The 18,656-nt window shown below is 62.9% G+C and overlaps 1 protein-coding gene across 3 annotated transcripts in view; it reads right to left on the minus strand.

Annotated features, from left to right (window-relative positions):
* Window positions 1-18,650, minus strand: part of GALNT9 (polypeptide N-acetylgalactosaminyltransferase 9) — a 66,048-nt gene extending 47,398 nt beyond the window's left edge. For all 3 annotated transcript variants that reach the window (XM_029921286.1, XM_029921284.1, XM_029921285.1), the window contains exon 1: window positions 18,303-18,650. In XM_029921286.1, coding sequence (XP_029777146.1) covers window positions 18,303-18,543 — 241 coding nt within the window. In that variant the 5' untranslated portion in view covers window positions 18,544-18,650. The remainder of the gene's footprint in view (window positions 1-18,302) is intronic.
* Window positions 18,651-18,656: the final 6 nt, after the last annotated feature.

Raw genomic sequence — 18,656 nt, forward strand, 5'->3', positions numbered from 1 at the left:
GTCACCTGGGCAACCCACTGTCCCCACCCAGGGGTCCCGCTGGACCCAGAGTGGCCGACAGTCCATCTGTGCCTCAGTGGGTAACGTCACCAGGAGAGAGAGTCCCCCCTCTGGTGCACTGAGCGTCCAGAACAGGGGTTGGAGGGCGGCGTTGTCTACACAGAGGGAGGCCTCGAACACAGGTGTACTCGGTCCCGGCACCGGTGGACTGGAGCCCGGCCGGCTAAGGGAACAGCCTCGGCAGAGGCTGGCCGACCGTGGCTCTCCCAGGGGTCTGGATGGTCGGGGTCTGGGTGGAGGCGGCAGAGCCAGGCCCCTGGCAGAGGAAAGCAAATTGCCAAGGTCGGGGCACCTACTGCTTCCAGAACATTCTCTGCTCTAGGGCTCTTGCTCACTGAGGTGGGTTTGGCTTCAGAGGCAGGAGCCTGACTTCTGGCAGAAGGAGCTTCCCTCCAGCACAGGGCTCCTCCTCCATCGTCCGGGGGCACTGGAGGGGAGCACGACCCCGGGGCGCACAGGGGTCACTTCTAGGGGACAATCATTTCAAGCTCCTCTCGTGCGACCTGAGACCTGAGGGGATGCCCGTTCTAAGTCCGTGAGGTGATTCGGAGCCATCACAGCCGGGTGGCTGTGCCTGCGCCCCGGGAGTGCCTCCTCATACGTGGGGCCCCGGCCATCAGGGGCCCAGTGGAGCTCTGGGCTGAGGGTCCAGGGCTGTTGCCCAGACACTTTCTCTTGCTTCCCAAGACCAGGGACGCTGTCCCTTGACCCTCGCATGTTCTGGGGCCAAGGGGTGGATGACCCCATGCTCCAGACCTAAGACACCAGATCTTCCAGACTTTCCAGCGAAGGCAGCAAGACAGATCCACGTTCCGGAAAAACTAGCACTGAGGTCTGTGTCTGTCAGCACAGGCGTGGGAGACTACCTGATGGCTGTGACCCCTGGCACCTGATCCCCGGAACCTGTGGCCATGTCACCCTGGTGGCTAGATGGGTCTTTGCAGATGGGATCGCCGTCAGGACCCTGAGATGCAGTGTCCTGGGCTGTCCAGGAGGGACCCACGTGCCATGAGATGCCCTTCAAGGCGAGAGGCTGCGGGAGGCAGATGGCCGGCTCTGTGGGCGGCTGGGGCAGGTCAGAGAGAGCAGCTGACTTGGAGGGGTTGAGAGGCGCTTAGGGCTCAGAGCAGGGCTCGGGCACGTCTGTGGGGCTCCGGAATTCAACCCGAGAGATTTCATGCGCAAGCCTGAGCTCCCGGCCCCTGTGGGAGGCTCCAGCCCGACGGCACCCATGCCCCTCACACAGGCACGGGCGGGCGGCTCCCTGCCCCCGGCCCACTTTGCACGGCTGCCTCGAGGTTGAGAGGTCGTGGCCCTGGTTTAGATGGATGGGGGGGCGGTGGCCCCCAAAGCAGGAACCCACGAGTGTGGCCTTACTTGGAAACAGGCCACAGATGTAAGTAAGGTGCAGACTTGGAAATGAGACTGTCCCGGATGACAAGCGTCCTGACAATTCAGAGAGCGCTCAGAGACACACAGGAAGAGAAGCCACAGGATGACGGGGACGGAGCTGGAGCCAGGGGTCTGCAAGCCCAGGATGGCGAGGAGCCGCTGGGAGCCGGAGAGGCGCCGGGAACAGACCCTCCCTCAGAGCCCCCAGCGGGCGGCACTCGGAGTTCAGGCTGGGGCCTCAGAGGGCGAGGGGGCACCTTCCCGTTGTTCCAGGCCACCCCGTCCGTGGTGGGTTGTGCCAGCATCCACGGGACACTCACACGGGGAGGGGGGAGAAGGAGGAGGGGGGAGGTGGGGGGGCGAGAAGTGGGAGGGTGGAAGAGGGGAGGGGAGGGGAGAAGAGGGAAGGGAAGAGGGGACAGAGCCGGGGAAAGGAGGGGGAGAAGGGGGCAGAGGTGGGGGAGGAGGGGAGGAGGGGAGAGGTTCTAGGCGAAGGGAGAGCGGCAGACACTATGGATGTTTGGGCAGCATCGATTTTCTCCATCCTTTTTATTAGTAGAAGCAGTTTTTTGGGGTAGAAATGAGTTCCGCTAAAACGCTTGCCTCCCTTGGCCAACCTTGCAGCCAGGGGTGGCGTGTGACCAAGATCTTGCCAATAAGATTTAAGTGGAATTTGCTGCGTGAGGTTTCTGGGAAATGTGTCGAAAAGGCACAGACTTGGCAAGTACATATGTTTGTTTGCCTTTGCCTGCGGCCTGGAGCTAGGGCTCGATGGCCAGGCCAGGGCAGCCACTGTGTGACCACGAGGCCCAGGGCCATGCCACAGGAAGGGAGAGGCTGGAATGAAACGGGGCTGGGCCCCTGAGGATGGCCTTCAGTGCCCTGGGCTCGGTGTCCCTGAGAAAAACAGGCCCCACGGCGGTTGAGCCAGGTGGTCGGCTCCATCGGGACCCCATAAGCCGCCCCAGAGAAGCGAGGGTGCCAGGCACCCCCCACCCCCACAGCAGCGGCCCCGCACAAGGACGGGGGTGGCTGTCCAGGGCCTCCTCCAGCCCCCTCCCGGGAAGTGCCGCTTCACACCTGCCCACTGCGCCTTCCGGACAGGGGACCTGGTGGACGTGGGCGGCGGTGAGCTCTGAGCTCGGGCGGAAGCGTGGCTTTCACGCTCGCCGCTTGTTGAGTCACGGACGCCATCTGCTGCTGTGACTCACGCCAAGGTTCTGGGAGGAAACAGCCCCCACGGAGAGGCTGCCGGGCACACACGGACGTGAGAGGAAGGCGCAGGGGGCAGGGCCTCGGGAGACGCCGTTGGTGGGGGGCACTCAGCATCCAGGGTCTCCGAGGGGCAGCCCGCTGCCCCTGACCTGAAATCCACCAGCGACCTCAGATCGGAAGCAGCACCAGCCAGCCGCTAAAGCACAGCGCACGCTGCCAGGACGGGGAGAGGGTGCAGGGGCAAACGTGGAGAAACGGGGCAGGGTGGCGGAAGTGCTTTTCTGGGGGGTGGGGTTGTCCTGAATATTGTGGACTTGACGCTTCAAGGACATGGGTAGGGAAGAAGTCAGAGGTCCGGATGGCCCCCTAAGTGGGGCACATAGCCTTGGATGGGGTGGGGGCCCCCCTCACAGCCTCAGGAGCCTGGAAGGGAAGGTGCAGACATCCTGTCCACCTGCCGTCCCCCGCCCGTCACCACACAGGCCACATGTGCCAGGGCACTGGGGCAGAGCCTGCACTACCCTCACCATCCGTCTCCTGCTTCTGAGGTCCCCTAGCAGGTGGCACTCCGTGACTCGTGGTGGAGACAGCACCTGTCACCTGCCAGGCTCCGGGCCATGCCCTCCTGCACCCTCAACCTTGGCCGCAGCCTTCATGTCGGGGGAGGCAGGCATGGGGGGGAAACAGCAGTGAGCAGAGCACGCGGCAGCTCCCAGCCCTCTCTTTTTCCGCCCTATAAGAATGTTGGCCAACCCACCATGCCTGCTGTCAATTTTGATGATTGCGAGGCAGAGGTAAAAGCAGACCCTGCTTGGCTTTGTGGCCGAGGACCCCCTGCCCCGGGCTTGGAGCACCGCTCTCTCCACGCGCAGTGGCTCGTCCCATTTGGACGGCCTGTGTAGGTTCCCTGGGGCCCCCACCTGGTACCCTGTCAGCAGCCAAAGACGGACTGCCCTTCTGGAACTGAAGTCGTGAATATTCTGCAGGACACGGAAATGCCTCTAAGATACATTGTCTCTGAGACCAGGAGAGTGTTTGATACATCTTCACACATACGTGAATGTTTATGGGGCCTAAGCACGCGGAATAAGGAGGGGCCAGAAACACCAGGCAGAGTGGATTTCCTAGCTCTTTCCGGAACTTTGTAGGCATGCGAGGGTGTGAGCATCCCGCAGCCTGCTCCGTCCTGCCCCATAATGGGACCCGATTCCTGAGGAGTGGGCAGGGGGACACTGGGGTGTCCTGTCACTCAGTGATCACCGAGTGAGGCTGGCCAGAACAGGGGAGAGGTCAGGTCGACCCTCCCTACGCCCACCGAGACTCTGATGGGACGCTGCGCTGGGTTCTCTGCTCAGATCTGAGTCCCCTGGGACGTGCTGGTCCTGTGGGCCGAGCCCTGCGCTGGGGTCATGAATAGGAGGAGATCTAGGGCCCAGACTCTGGGGACAGAAGTGGGGATACAGGGCCAGGCCCCCAGGAGCCCCTTTGGCCAAGGACAGAGGGTCTGGCTCCGACTTCATGTGGCCTCCCGACCTCCAAGGGCAGGACTGGCCGCCACAGCCCCAGGACCTGATCTGTAGTAGCTGCTCACTAAGCACCTAACCGTGAGAGAGTGCACGCACGCAGGAAGGGAGGAATGCATGAATGAATGCAGGAATGCAGGAATGCACGGAGGGACGCATTCAGGAATGAATGCATGCAGGGACAGGCAGCTGTGGGCTCCCAATCTGAAGAAGGCAGAGCTGGAGGCATAGGTGCTGTCCCCAGAGCTCCGTCCAGGAGACGGTGACCTTCCAGACAAGGAACCATGGACACAGAGTCCAGGCTGACCTTGCAGATGCAAAGTGCCGGGAGGCGGGTGCCCGCATCTCAGCCCGCCCAGGCTGCCCGCAGAAGCCCTGCAGACGGGCGCTTACACACCTTTGCTGTCACGGCCCTGGAGGCTGGGCGTCCAGAGCAAGCCCCCGTCTGTCTCCTGGTCAGAGCCTGTTCCCCGGCCGCCTTCTCTGTCTCCTGAACCGTCTGTCCTGGGCGTGTGCGTTCAGAGCCGGAGAGGGATTTGCCTGTCTCTTCCTCTTTTTACGGCGGGCCTCCCCTCCGGGACCCTCACCTCCCAGAGACCCACCTCCTAACGCCGTCCCACCGGGGAGAGGGCTTCCGTGTGAGCCCCCGAGGCACAGCCAGCCTGTCCCGCACACGCAAGTCCTCCCTCAGGCAGACGGCAGGCTCCCTCCGGCTCCAAATCCACGGCCTCGAGTCACAGGCTGTCTAAACGTCGGCAGCCGCACCTCCCCAGGCCTGAGCCGCCCGAACCCTCGGCCGTTCCTGGTCCGGCTCGTGCCCCCGCGCACCCACCCTGAGCAAAGCCAGAATGCACCGGGTGGGCTCTGCTTGGCAGCCGGAGCCAAGCTGCCAGAATTCAAACCCTACCTACCCGCATCCTAACTGTGGGCAAAACACTCAAGCCCTGTGAGCCTCAGTTTCCCCATCTGAGCTAAGGTGACAGTGCCTCCCGCATGGGACCCACACTCCCCAAGTGGGTCCCCTCTGTTCCCCAGAGGCCCTTCCAGCGACAGGCATCCTGGGTAAAGTCCTGGGCTAGAGGACCTGCCTGTGACATGAAGGAGACCCAGCCTAAGCTGGGCCTCACTGAGTGCCGAGGGGTCCCTGCTTCTCAGGTCCCCCTGATCCCAAAGGCTGCAGGGCAGGGATAGAGGCCAGAGCTGGGTGTCTGCCCTTCCGGCGGCTGGCAAGGACCCTCCCGAGAGAGGAGATGAGACAGTCCAGCATGTGTCCGCATGATTTCTGCCGGACTCAAACCCCAGTGCTGTGTTTTCTCCTCGCCTCCCTGCAGAGCTGCTCTGGAGCTCCAGGAGGAGCCTGCCCCGAGTTCTGCAGCCCCGGGGAAAGAGCCCGCCCCCCACCCCACTCCTGTGAGCAGGGCAGCAAGAGCTTCTGGAAGTCCTGGGCAGTGCCTATGGTTCCACGTCTCTGCCCCCAGAGGGAGACACCTTCTGCGAGGGCCACACTGGACACGAGGCTGTCAGACCCACACTTGTGCCTGCAGGCCATTTGTCTGCACGTGGGTGCATTTGGGCCCGACTTGCCTTCCTGGCCTCTGCCTTCCTCCAGCCGTTCGGGACACTTGCTTCCCTTCCTCAACTCTTGGCTTTGCTCGCTGCACAAGGTCTTCTCTCCATCCAGCCATCCACCCATCCACCCCCCATCCATCCATCCAACCATCCCCCTACCCACCCATCCATCCGTCTGTCTGTCCATCTGTCCATCCATCCAACCATTCATCCACCCACCCCTCCCTCCCTGCCTTCCTCCCTACCTCCATCCATCCACACAAACATCCTTCCACCCATCCAGTGAACACATATTTGAGGCATCTTGCCATCCATTTATCCAAACACCACCCAATTTCAACTATTTGTCTTCCTTTGTCTTTGCTCACATTTCTGAGAACCAACTAGGTGTTGGGCCCGTTGCTAAACACTTATGCATTAGCTTATCTAATCTTCTCAAAATCCTATTGTAGAATGATAATCATTCTTCCCATTTCCCTGATGTGGAAACCAAGGCTCAGGGAGAAGAGACCTGCTCAAGGGCATCCGGTTGGGGTTTGGAACCAGGTCCACCTAACTCTGTGCCGCTCAAACGCCTCCCTTTCCATGAAGTCCCCCTGACCTTCCCCAACAACACGGTCTGCTCTCTCGTGCGCCTCTGACTTTCTGCATTACTGGTACCTCGCTGCCCTGCTCCGCACGCCCGGCAGCGCTCTGTGACAGAAGCGTGAATTGGGTCCCACCACTCCCTGGCGCCCGCCCCAACTTCTCGAGGAGGCCTGGATGCCACGCAGTTTTCGGGAGGGCGGGCTGCCTCCGAGACGGAAGTCCCGGTCGGCCCGGTGGGGGTGCTCCGTGGGCTTGCGGGACGGGCCACGCCAGCAGGCGTCCTGCTGAGCGGAGACGCACAGGGGTGGCCCGCCTCCCTCCATTCTGGCAGCCACGCCAGGAGAGCCATGCGGCTTCTGCCACCTGGCAGGTGCAGGGGCCAGGGCCGGAAGTGGGGGGCGACTCTGGCCCTCGGCGCCACCCGGCTCTGCTGCCCACGTTTCCACGCCACGCTCTCCTCCTCCCAATTAAGCCAAGCTTCTTTGCTCCGTGTCCACTGCTAAGTGCTCAAGCACACAGAATATTAACAGGCATTTCCCACAATCTGCTCAAAATAGTGTGAAAATAGGCCCTGCATAAGCCAGGCCGTTTCTCTGAAATAAAATCAAGGCTTGCTGGTTTCAGACGGGGGCTACACGCAGAGCCGATCTGACCGAACCGTTCTGTGAAAAATAAAAATAGTTCCTTTTCTGGCTGTAAGAGGCAGCAGCTACAACACCGGACGCTGATCTAAGCCTCTCAGCCGGTGTCCCCACCTGTCTCTGGGGAGGCATACGGGGCAGGGACCAGGGCCAGACGTGCCTGGATTCAAACCCCACCTCTGCCAGGACCTGACCTGCCTTGGCCCAGGTCTTGTCACCGGTGACACGGGGACGTCACAGGTTTCTGTGGGGGCGGCAAGGTCCCCCTGGCTGCTGTTACCACCAGGCGTGAGGAAGATGCTTCGGACAGAGGTCCAGCCAGCAGCCTGGATGCCACGAGCAAGCCCGGTCCTGGTGGAGGCCGGGAGGGCCCCGGTGTGTGGAGGGGGTGGCCCCTCCCCTGGGAGCGTCCCCCAGGGGCCTCCCCACCCGTCATACCTGGATGGAACCACCCTGGGCCGGGGAGGGCAATGTGGAGGCAGGAGACAGGCTCCTCCCCCCACACCCAGACCCCTCCCCAGGCCCCTACAAAGTGGGCGCCCTGTCTGGTAAACACTGACCACGTGCCTCCATCTTGCAGACCCGCCGGCCGGCGTGTGCACTGTGTGACGCCCATATTCAGAGACGAAGGGACCCACTGCAGACAACCTGACACACTTTCTTCCTGAAGCCGGGCGAGGCTGTGGCCCCACTTTAACAAGATGGGGGGAGGGAGGCGTGATTTCTACTTTCGGCCTCAGCTGATGACCTTGCTTCCTGCCTCCCTGGGAAGATGGAAGAATCAGAAGAGAACCAGGACTCCGCCCCGCCTGGGGCTCCAGAACCGCCTGTGGGGCGCTGGGGTGTCCCCGCCGCCCTGCACCCCGGACGCGCTGCTCCCCTGTGCCGGGGGCCCCTCTGTGGCACTGGCCTGTGCACCCCCGTTCTCAGCGGGACCCAGGGGACATCTGGCAGCGCTTGAGGACACTTGTGGCCGTCACAATCCAGGCAGGGGTGCCTGGCAGCGGTGGGTGGAGGCCAGCGGTGCCATTCCACACCGGGCACAGCGCATCCGTGTCCAGAGCTGGGAGACAGCCCCACGTGTCCCCAGGGTGGCCAAGAGGCCCTGCTGCACCGAGTGCCACGCCGGCTGAGTCAATCCCTCTGAAGCCGCCGTCTCCGCTAAACTGACCTCAGCGGGTCCCCTGCCCCCGGCGAGCCAGCAGCTGGACCCTGTGAGGACCACGGCCTCCCGGAGGGAGAGACCCGGGAACGTGCGCACACAGAGAAGAGGTTGTCTGAAGCTCTTCAGGCACCTTGGTCCTGGGCTTCCGGCCTCGGGGACCGTGAGGCCATGAACTTCCGTCACACAGGCCGCCTGGCGTGCAGAGGTCCTCAGGGCAGCCTGGGTGGGCGCCCGCAGCCCCCAGATGTGAGTCTCTAGCACACACTCCCCAAACCTGCTTTCTAGCCACCCTGCCAATGCACTGGGCACACACTGCCCAGGACCTTGGCACTTGCTGGGCCTGGAGCATTCCTTCCCCCCCACATGTCCTGACCTCCCCTGTCTTCACTCATAAGTCAGTCTCTTCCAGAAGCCGCCTCTGGGCACCCAGCAGAGACACCGGTGCCGCCCACTGACACTGGCCTTCCTTGCTTTATTCTGCCCCTTCGGTTGGTCAGGATAGCCTGCCCACTGTGGTCGGCGCCATAACAGGCCTCCAAGGACACTTGAGCTCCAGCTCCAGAGTCTGGGACTGTGTTCGGTTGTATGGTGACGAGAATAAGGTTGCTGACCAGCTGAGCTGGGGCTGGGGCACGTGGATGTGGTCACAGGGACCTTAAAGTGGAAGAGAGAGACCAGGGAGGGGGATGAGGGAAGGTGCAGAGGGAGGCTGGGCAGGGAGTGGCGGGCAGATGCAGAGGGAGACCTGAGGGGAGGGGCAGGGCTCCACACTGCTGCCTGTGATGGAGGAAGGCCGTGGCCCCAGAAGCAGGTGCCTTGACACTGGGAACCCCCTTCACTCCGTATCCCCCCCCGAGCCTCCACAAGGAGCAAGCGCTCAGGATATCCCGACTTTAGCCCAAAGAGTCCCGAGTGGGACTTTCCAGAATGGAGGGAATTTGCATGTGCCGTGTTGAGCCACTATGTTGTGCCAACGGCTCTCAGCAAGAGGAAATGAGGTCTGCTTATCTCTGGGCCTCCCTCCCTCCTCACCGGACACGAGCACCAGGAGGCGCCCAGTGTTTGCTGCGAGAACGTGCCTCAGTTTGGGCCCCGAGAGAGCGGCCGGCGGGGACCTGAGTCCGGGCTGCGGGCGGAGCCGCTGCGCTGCCCTGGGGACCCTGGGGACACACTTGGGACTGACCTTTCTGTGGATTTTGAACAAAACCTATGGCCTTCCCAGGAACACCCTGCAGACATATTCTTGGAAATTTGAGGTTTACACCATGAAAAACATTTTTTGTGTTTACATGAAAACGAGTTGGGCTTCGCTCATGGTTTTGCCTACACGGATGCCACACGGGAGCAGGGCCTGGGCTGTGCGTTGTGGCCATGCAGACCCAGCCTGCTGACCTCCAGGTGCCAGGGGCCCGCTGTGTGTGGCCAGCAACCCCGTGCATCCAGAACGAGTCAGGTCAACGCCCGGCCCATCTTCCCTGGGACCCGGGGCCCTCGAGGGGGCAGCGGAGGACCCAGCCCTAGATCACAGCACCCACGAGGTGCAGCCGCCGGAAGGTGTCTGTCAGCGGCTCTAAATGCCTGGACTTCTGCGCCGCTCGCCCGGAGAACCACGTTTCTAGAAGGCCCTGTCTCCCCGGGAGCAGCAGGGCGCTTCTGCAGCGCGGACAGCGTCAACGTGCTGCCCGCCAACGTCTAAAACGCGCCTGGGCCTGGGGAGCCCACCCGAGGTTTCATCCCTGCCTCCCGCTTACTGTTCCTGGAAGCTCACAAACCAGCCGGACCCCAGCTCCCACCCCCCCCCGCCCCCGGCCTCCCGGGTCGTCCAGGCAAGACGGCCCACCCACAGCTAAGACCCCACAGCCAAGGCCTCTCCCCACACCCACCCCGCACGACCCCTACCCCCATACTCCCCCTGCCCTCCCCCACGCACCCCTGCATGCCGCGCCCCTGGGCCAGCAGCCGGGCGTCCCTTCTAATGCGGCTGCACCTCGCAGACCGGCTGCAGGCTGACGCCGCGCATGCGCACTGCTCCCCTGGCACGCTGCCAGGCCCCGGGGCGGGATTTTTAAGGAACGATTGTATTTGGCTTATTTACTAAAACATAAGATGCCAACAGCTGAGGCCTCTGAACCCCCTGGGAAGGTCACGTCTACAGGGCTGCCGCAGCGCGGGAGCCTCGGGTGGGGAGAGAGGGGCATGCTACCTGGACCCGCCCGCGGAGCAGCAGGCAAGGGGACAAAATACCCGCCTGGGACCTCGTATCTACTTCTTGATTTCTTGTGGAAACTCGTCTCTTTCTCATTCTCAGCATCCTGTGGTTTAGGAACCCAAGCTCCAGAAACTAGTAAAGCGGCCGCTCCTGAGAGGGGAAGACAGAGGGCCAGGCTGCTGGTTCAAGCCTCACCTGAGGCCAGACAGCTGCTGATTCCTACAGTCCCAGGGGCCAGCGAGCCCTACGGGAGTCACGTCTGTCAGGACTGAGTTTTCTGTCACTTGAAAATCAAAGCTCTCAACTGAAGCCAGAACTGATAAGCCTCCTTTTAGGCCTGAGGAGCTGGAGAATCCCACAGTGACGCCTGACACCCGCCCCCCAACCCCAGTGCCAGAGCCTGATGGCCGGGTGCCTCCCACCATGGTCACATTAGAGCGACTTTATTTTCTTATGCTCCATCAGATGGAGTCACCACCTGTCCACGACCCCGGGGGCCACCGCCTTCCCAGGCAGCGTGTCTCGGCCAGAGCCCTGCGGTCAGTGGCTCAGCAGCCCCGGGGGTGGGCTCCCTCCCCTCCACCCCTGCCGCCGGATCTGCGGCCCTGCAGACCACCCAGTCAGCTCGCTTAACAGCGTCCTTCAAACTGACTCACGTTTTAAATTCAATACATTTGTTTCTTAAATAGGTGCCCTGCCACGACCACAAATAGGAAGCCTGGGTCGTTTGTCCAGAATATCAGCAGCAGAGAAGAACAGTGCGTGGCGGTGAAGGCCTGGCAGGAGGCCCGAGCGTGCCTGGAGGGGGCCTGGCAAGGGCGGCGTGGGACTGAGAGCCCTCTTGGCGGCATCGGAAAGACGCGCCGCCCCTGTGGCCCGCAGACTCTGCGCCCTCCACAGCGTGGGGCTAATCATCCTGCTGGGCGCGGGGCTGGCCCCCTGCCCAGGCCAGCTCCTCTGGCCATGCAGGGGCCCCTCTCAGGAGGGAGCCACCACCGCCCCCACTTCACGGCGAGGGTGCCAAGCCCCGGGTCAGGGGAGCCACTTCGCTGAGGGCTGGGGCAGGTCGGAGCCCAGGCGGTCGGCCGTCAGCGTGAAACAGGAGTCTTCACCGGGGCGATCTTGCGCCGGGGACACTGGGCGTGTCGGGACATTTCCCGTGTCACGACTGGCCGCACCAACCAGCCTGTGGTGGGTGGAGGCCAGGACTCTGTTCAGCCTCCTGCAGGGCACGGCCAGGAAGGACCCGCCCGGATGTCGACAGTGCTGGGGGGGGACGCCCTGGCGGAGGTCCAGCCTGGACCGCAGCCGAGGGCCGCCCGCGCCGAGCCCACCTGGCCCCTCCAGCTCCTGGGGAGACGCTGGCCTTCGTCTGGGACCTGCCAGGGCTGCGGCCTCGTGCCCATCTCATCGGAGTCCCCAGGACCCGAGTGAAACGTGAGCCCGCAGCTCCGGGTGGAGGCTCAGGAGCGGTCCCTCCGTCCCCCGTCCAGCTGCTGGTGCACCTGCAGCCTCGGCTCACCGGGGACATCATTGTCCCTGCCACCCCTGCCACTTGGACTCTCTCTCCCCATCCCTGCCTCTCCGCCTCCTACAAGGACACCCTTGTCCTTTTAAGTCTCTGGACTGAGCCCGCCCTGCTCTAGCCTGACCTCATGGGCCAAGACCCTGCCTCCACAGAAGGTCCCATTCCAAGGGTCCGGGTGGCTGCGAATGTGGGGCGTGATTCAGCCCACTCTCCGTCACGCTGCTTTCTCATGGCGCTTACCTGTGCCTGACAGTGTTCTTGTCCCCCCTCCTCCCTGGGGCACCTGCGTCCCCATCACGTACGTGTCCTGACTCGGAGTCAGGAGCATAGCAGGTGCTCACTAACCACGCGGGGAACGAACGGCCGCATGGGTAACTGAGAGTCGGCCTTCACCCAAGGAGGGCAGGACCCTGGGCTGGGAGGGGCTAATCTTCTCTGCACACGGGCTCCGCGGCCTCCGGCGTGTGGGGCGGGCGTCACGGGAGCGTCCCGGGGTCCGCGCTGCCGGCCGGCGCTCCCTCCTGAAGACAGGCTGCTGTGGGCGTGGGGCCACACTGAGGTCACGCAGCTCCGAGTGCCTTTCAAACAGCAGGAAATGAGTGTGTCCTTTCTGTGAGTGGCAGTTAGACGGCGGTGAGCCGTGCCGACAGCGGGTGGTCACCGTGCTGGGTGGCTGGGAGACCATCCTGGTCCTGGCGATCCTGACAGCGTCCCGGGAGCCAAACCCCGCCGTGACCCGTCTCACTGCTGTCCTTCAGCACCCGGCACTTCCCCTTCCAGGGTGTCCGGACCTGGTGGGAGCAGGAGCCTGGTCCTAGGACGGGGACCCCATCCTGGAATGCCCCTGCTCCAGGGGGACGTGGAAACATAGAGAGACTTAATTTTGTCGAGTTTCCAGACAACGAAGGATAAACTGTCCTTTTGGAAAGTGGGGCCTCTGAAATATGCAGACTGCGGAGCTGAATTGTAAATGCAATCACTCGGCCGCACCGCGAGTGGATCACCACCTGCATGAATTATTCCTAGAAGTGTGGCTGCCAGTCTCCGCCCGCAGCCGGGGAGCGTCCCTGCACCTCGTTCCCCCCGACACAGGGGGCCGGGTCTGCCTGGAGCGAGGTCCTGTGTCCAGGAAGTGGCCTCGGCTGTCCGGACTCATGGGCGGTGGGGCGGGGACCAGAGCGAGCCCACAGGCCGAGGCGCGAGAGGCACAGGCAGAGAGGAGGAAACGCAAAACCCAATGCTGTTCACCTCCTCAGAGGGGTGAGAGGTAACCACGGGGTTGGGGGCAGGAAAGACAGTTCCTGCTGGACAGCCTCAGCCCTGCCCCCGCATCCGTGCCAGGCGGGGCTCCAGCAGGGGGCACTAGGGGCAAAAGGCCCCCCGATGGCACACTGCTGCCCTGGGGAAGCCGGCCCTGCCAGACCCCTCGATCACGTCCTAGTTTCTCCAGCTACCGGCACTTCAACGGTTGAAGCCAGTGGGGCAGGACCTTGCAGCTCGCAAAGCAGGTCTGGGAAGACCAGGACTGGCGAACTCAAGCTAGAAAGGCCCCTGGGACCTGCGGGAAGCCAGCTGTGGGACTGACCCTCCCCGGCGAACAGGAAAGCTTCCCGCGGAACGCACACTCCCTCACAGGGGGAATAGCCAGCAGCGTCTCCAGCCGGACCTGCATCTGCGCAAGGAAAAGCCCGGAACCCCTCCAGAGAAACACAGGCTCTCAGGACGGCTCAGCTGGGGGCGAGGGGGCGAGGGGCGTCCGGTGTGGACAGCCAGACGCTGGGTGCTCTCCCCAGACCCGGCTCCAGCCATCTGATTCGCTCCTCCTTTTACGATGTAAACGGTAAGTGGGGGTGAGACCACCGGGGTCCTCACAAGGCTTCTGCTCTAGTCGAGCCTCTGAAACTCTGAGCCGACCTCCGAGGGGCAGAGAGCGTGTGCTGACCACTCACCACTCAGAGCAGGTGCAGAAACTTTGGACAGCCTGCCCAAATTCAGCCTCGGAGCTGTGATTTCTGCCAGTCACTAAAGCGAACACGGCGGGGGGAGATGGCGGGCAGCACGTCTACACCGTGGTGTCCACGGCCAGAGGCCCAAGGCACACGGTGGGTAACAACCCAGCACCCCCACCTCACCCCCACCCCACCCCCACCCACCGCCTCTGTGCAGCTCAACTAGGGTTTTATTATTAAAATTAAGCACGGGGCCCCTGACTTTGGGTCAGGTCATGATCTCACGGTTCAGGGGTTCGAGCCCCGCATCGGGCTCTGTGCTGATAGCTCGGAGCCCAGAGCTGCTTCAGATTCTGTGTCTCCCTCTCTCTTGCCCCTCCCCCACTCATGCACTGTCGCTCTCTCTCCCTCTCCCAACAATAAACATTAAAAAAATATTTTTAAAAAACTCAGGGCTCTCAGATTGTTGGTAGGATTTTAGCCTCATGACCAGAAAGGAGTCTGGGACCCTGCTGCAGTGGGTGAGCGCCCCTCAGCACCTGACCACCCCCTTCCCCTCAGGACGCAGTCTGCCACAGACCCGGCCTCCCAGGGCACGGCCACCCTCCTGGGAGGACCCCACCTTCTGGACAGGATTTGGGGGGAAAGAAAGACACAGGGCTGAATGACACTGATGACCCTGGATGACACCATGAGATGATCCCCTTTTCCAGACTGGATCGCCCGTCCCTCCAAGGAGTGAGTCTCTCCTCTCCTGCCTACGTCCCTGCACCTGTCTCTCACCTGAGAACCTCCCGTCTCACGAGGAGAAAGCGCGCTTGGGCTCAGCCCACACGGTCTTGTCATCATCCCTCGGTCACCTCGGCTTCGGCCTCGGTGCTGATGGGCGCTTGTGTTTTTAAACACATTTAAGCCGAAGCAATGAACGGTTTAGAGGAAGATCCGCTCACTCACACACTCGGCCAACATCTCCGCAGCACCAGCCACATGCACGATGCGGCCTGAGACCCCGGGCGTTGAAGCCATGGAGAAAACAGACAGATCCCTCAGGGGAGTCAGGGTCCGCGTCTGCACGGATACGGGAAACACGGGCCAGGCCGGCCACGGTGCGTCGCTGAGGCTCGGAGGGAGCGGAGTGGGAATCATCTCTTCCCCAGACGAGGGCGAGCGGCCTGGGGCAGAGCTGGCGGGGACACCGTGCCCCGCAGTCACCGGCGAGACCACAGAGGGACCTTCTTGTTTTGACGCCAACGTTTAACAGCATAAATGCAGATCCTTGTGCGGTAGGTGCCGCCGTCAGCAGCCGCCTCTCACTTGCCGGACGACCTCCGGGAGCCGGGCTGTCTCATGGGCCCTCGAGTGCTGTCTGCACAGCGGGCTCACGCTCGGACCCCCCGGTGCACCGGTGTGGGTGGCAGTGGGTCAGGTTGGAGGGCCTGACGCATGCACCCTGCATTTTAGAAAGTGCCTCCCCCTACCGCAGCCAGCCCCGCCCCCCAGCTGCGAGCTCGTGTCCCCAGAGCAGCTCCGCTTTGGAACTGAGGCCACCAAGGGTCGGAAGAACGGTCCAGAGGCACAAAGGAGCAGGGCGGCCAAGTGGTGGCAGCCTCCCCTGATTGGGGAGGAGGCCCCGCCTTGCAGGTGACTGCCTTCACCTGGGTCCCACCCCCGACAGCAGGGACAGAGCCCTTCGGAACCCTTCCTATCCCCCCAGGACCGGCTTGCAGACCAGACAGCCCACTGCGGACGTCTCCCCCTCTTCTCACCGAGCCCAGAGGCCCTCAGACAGCACGTTCACGAGACTCCTGTGCCAGCCGCACGCACAGAACCACGGATGTGATTTAAGATATCCAGAAGGGTGATTTCTGGCTCTAGGCGGTTTTTTTCTTGCCTTGAGCACTGAATTTGGAAGCCCCTCTCATGCACATACAGGATGTGACTACACAGCATTTCCTTAAAGAACATTTCTTCCAGAATTTGGATCTACGGACACCGCTTGTGAGGTCTTTGCTGAGGTCCACACGATCCTGAGTACAGGTCACCGGACCGGCTGAAGAAAGGGTGTGGGAGGAATGTCCCGCCTCCGGCCGCTCCCAGGACACCCTTGCCTTCCACCAGCTCTGCGGAGCAGGAGACTGTCACGGGAGGCAGCCGGCGCAGAGGAAACCAAGAGATCCATCATTTTCTTCGGATCTCTTCCTCTCCTTTCCACACCCGGTGGAGACTCCCCGGAATCCTTTCCTCTCCGTTTCCTGAGTCTGCAGCGGACAGGCCGCCCTGGGGGCGCCTCCTTGTTGTTCCGTGTCCTTTCACACGGGGAGTCGGTACCCACTTGGAGGGCTAAGCACTGCTTCCCAATGGCTTCTTGTGAGCAAATGTCAACTCGCTCCTGTACCAGCCCTTCCTCAGGGACCAGCCTGGGATGAGATACATTGACTCTCATCATTTCTAGGAAGAAATACTGAGTGACTCCTGGTGGGGACACCATGCTGGGTACACAGCCTAGAAGTGGGGTGCAAGACCCCCATCAGAGGACAGCGGGGAGGGGAGACAGGGAGGGAGAGAAAGACAGAGACAGACAGAGAGACAAGGACATGGAGACAGTGACAGAGAGAGACACAAAGAGGGAGGGAGACAGAGATGGAGAGACACAGAGAGACAGAGAAGGAGAGAGACAGAGACGGAGAGAGGGATGGGGAGAGAGGGACGCAGGCAGACAGAGAGACGGTGGCATGTTTGGAGGAAGAGGTGACTGAAGGATGGAGGAAGGGAGAGAGGAATCGGGGACACGGGGGAGGGGGAGGCCGGGGTGGGCAGGAGGGGGCCCCTCCGTTCCTGAACCGCTTCCCTCTGTCCCGCTAACGTCGGGAAGGTCAGCCAGAGGGCCTGACTCTTTCTGCGCCGCCCAGAGCCCCGGCCTCTTCTCACCCTGAAGAGCGAGCTGAGAGCGGCCGGCGGAGCCAAGCCCGATGTTACACAAGCCGACGTGCTGCCAGTGTCTTTATGTAACCCTCCGGCTCTGCCCGTGAAGCAGCCCGTGGCCCCTGGCAAACACTTCGGCAACGCCGTGTGCCCTCACCGGGCGCTCACGTCCGGGAGCTGAATCCCAGCACCAGCAGAGCCCGTGGCAGCCGGACTAAACTTTCTCCCCTCGCGGCTGCGGCTCAGCAGGAGGGATCAGAACAGCCACACGGCTCACTCGTGAAAGGCACGTCTGGGGCAGAGCCAGGGGTCCTGGGGGGTGGCGAGGGGGCGCTTGGGAGGTCAGAAGGATGTTTTGCTCCTTCCCAGACAGCAAGTGAGGCTGCGGACAGTTCCTTCATCCTGGGTGTCCCCAGGCCCCTGGGTCTCAGGATGCCCCCCAGAAGGAAAGCCCAAGAAGACCCCTTGCTGGCCGGGAGCGAGTGCAGACCCTGCGGTGCAGGCCTGACCCCTCTGCCCAGAGCCTGCTGCCGATGCTTCCTGACGGGCCGGCCCGGGCTGCCCGTGCCCTTGCAGACGGAAAAAGCCCACTAGTGAGGTAAACACACAAACTTCTCTCCTTCCTCCCTGCACCTCGGCACAGAGGCAGCCCAGGGACCAGCACGCACTGTATTTGGCCTGCTGCATCCCAGAGTGGAAAAACACCCATTCCTCTCAGCTGCGGCCACCAACCCTGACCTCGGTCACACTGACGCTGACGCTGGTGAGGAGCCCCCCACCAGGAGCCAGGCTGCCGGGGAAGCGCCCAAGGACTGTGGGCTCCCTGCACCACGGCCCGGGGTCCGTCTAGGGGACTCACACCTGCCAAACCCCTGCGGGACCCCTGACTCAATCTGTCCCCGAGTCGCCAGCCCCTGGCCTCACACCTGTCCCACAGCCACACTGTCTGGAGGGAGCCCCCAGCGTCCCCAGGACTGGAGGCTGGACTGGCCCAGGGGTCACAGGGAGGCACCTTTCCCACCCGGCACTGAGGAACACCTCATCGGCAACCGCTGAAGGGTGGCACCACCCTCCCTCCAGCGCCCACGTCTTCCAGGAGAGAGAGGGGTGACTGCAGGCTAGGACCCCCGCCCCCCACAGCTGCTGGGAAAGCAGAACGTGCCCCTCACCCTCAGGCCTGGGCGCTGCCTGCTCAGAGCAAGTCACAGGGCCTCTTTAGAAGTTCTTTCAAGTTCTCTCAGGGAATAAGTTGCAGACGTCGCATGTGTGGTGACGGGGAGGGCTCCCAAGTGTCCTCTGGGCTAGTGAATGAGTGAGTGGTCATCCAGGCCAGCGCTCCCTGCTACGGGGGCCCTTCTCATTCTCCTCTGCCTCCTACCCTGCCTCCTCCTGAACTAACACTCAGGGCCCCCGCTGGCCAGCAGGCCCCTGAGGTTAGCGTGGGTTCCAGTGGCTGGGACACAGCGTGGTGTCCCGAGACCTGGGGACACTTCTCCTCCCTCCAGCCCCCCTGTCCCCAGCGAGGCGCGGCCTGGGCTCACCATTCAGCTGGTTGTAGACCACCTCCTCCAGGCGGTCCAGGCGCTGCAGGATGGCTTCGCGGTCGGCGAGCGCGCCCACCTTGGCGTGCCGGCTGCGCACCCGGCGGTCGGCGCTGCGCACGATCTGCACCAGCCCCTCGGAGCGGTCCTGCAGGCGGCAGTACACGGAGAAGAGGACGATGCCCACGAACACCAGGATGTTGACCGTCAGCAAAGTTTTGATCTTCCTGGCCACCGCCATGAGCGCGGCTGGGAGCTGGGGGCCGCCTCACCCGCGGGGCATCCCCGTGGGCCCAGCGGCCGCAGGAGCCTCCGCCCGGCCCGCCGCTTCGGGGACCATGAGCCAGCCCGGCT

The sequence above is a fragment of the Suricata suricatta genome, chromosome 14 (assembly GCF_006229205.1).
Source record: "Suricata suricatta isolate VVHF042 chromosome 14, meerkat_22Aug2017_6uvM2_HiC, whole genome shotgun sequence".
Lineage (NCBI taxonomy): Eukaryota > Metazoa > Chordata > Mammalia > Carnivora > Herpestidae > Suricata > Suricata suricatta.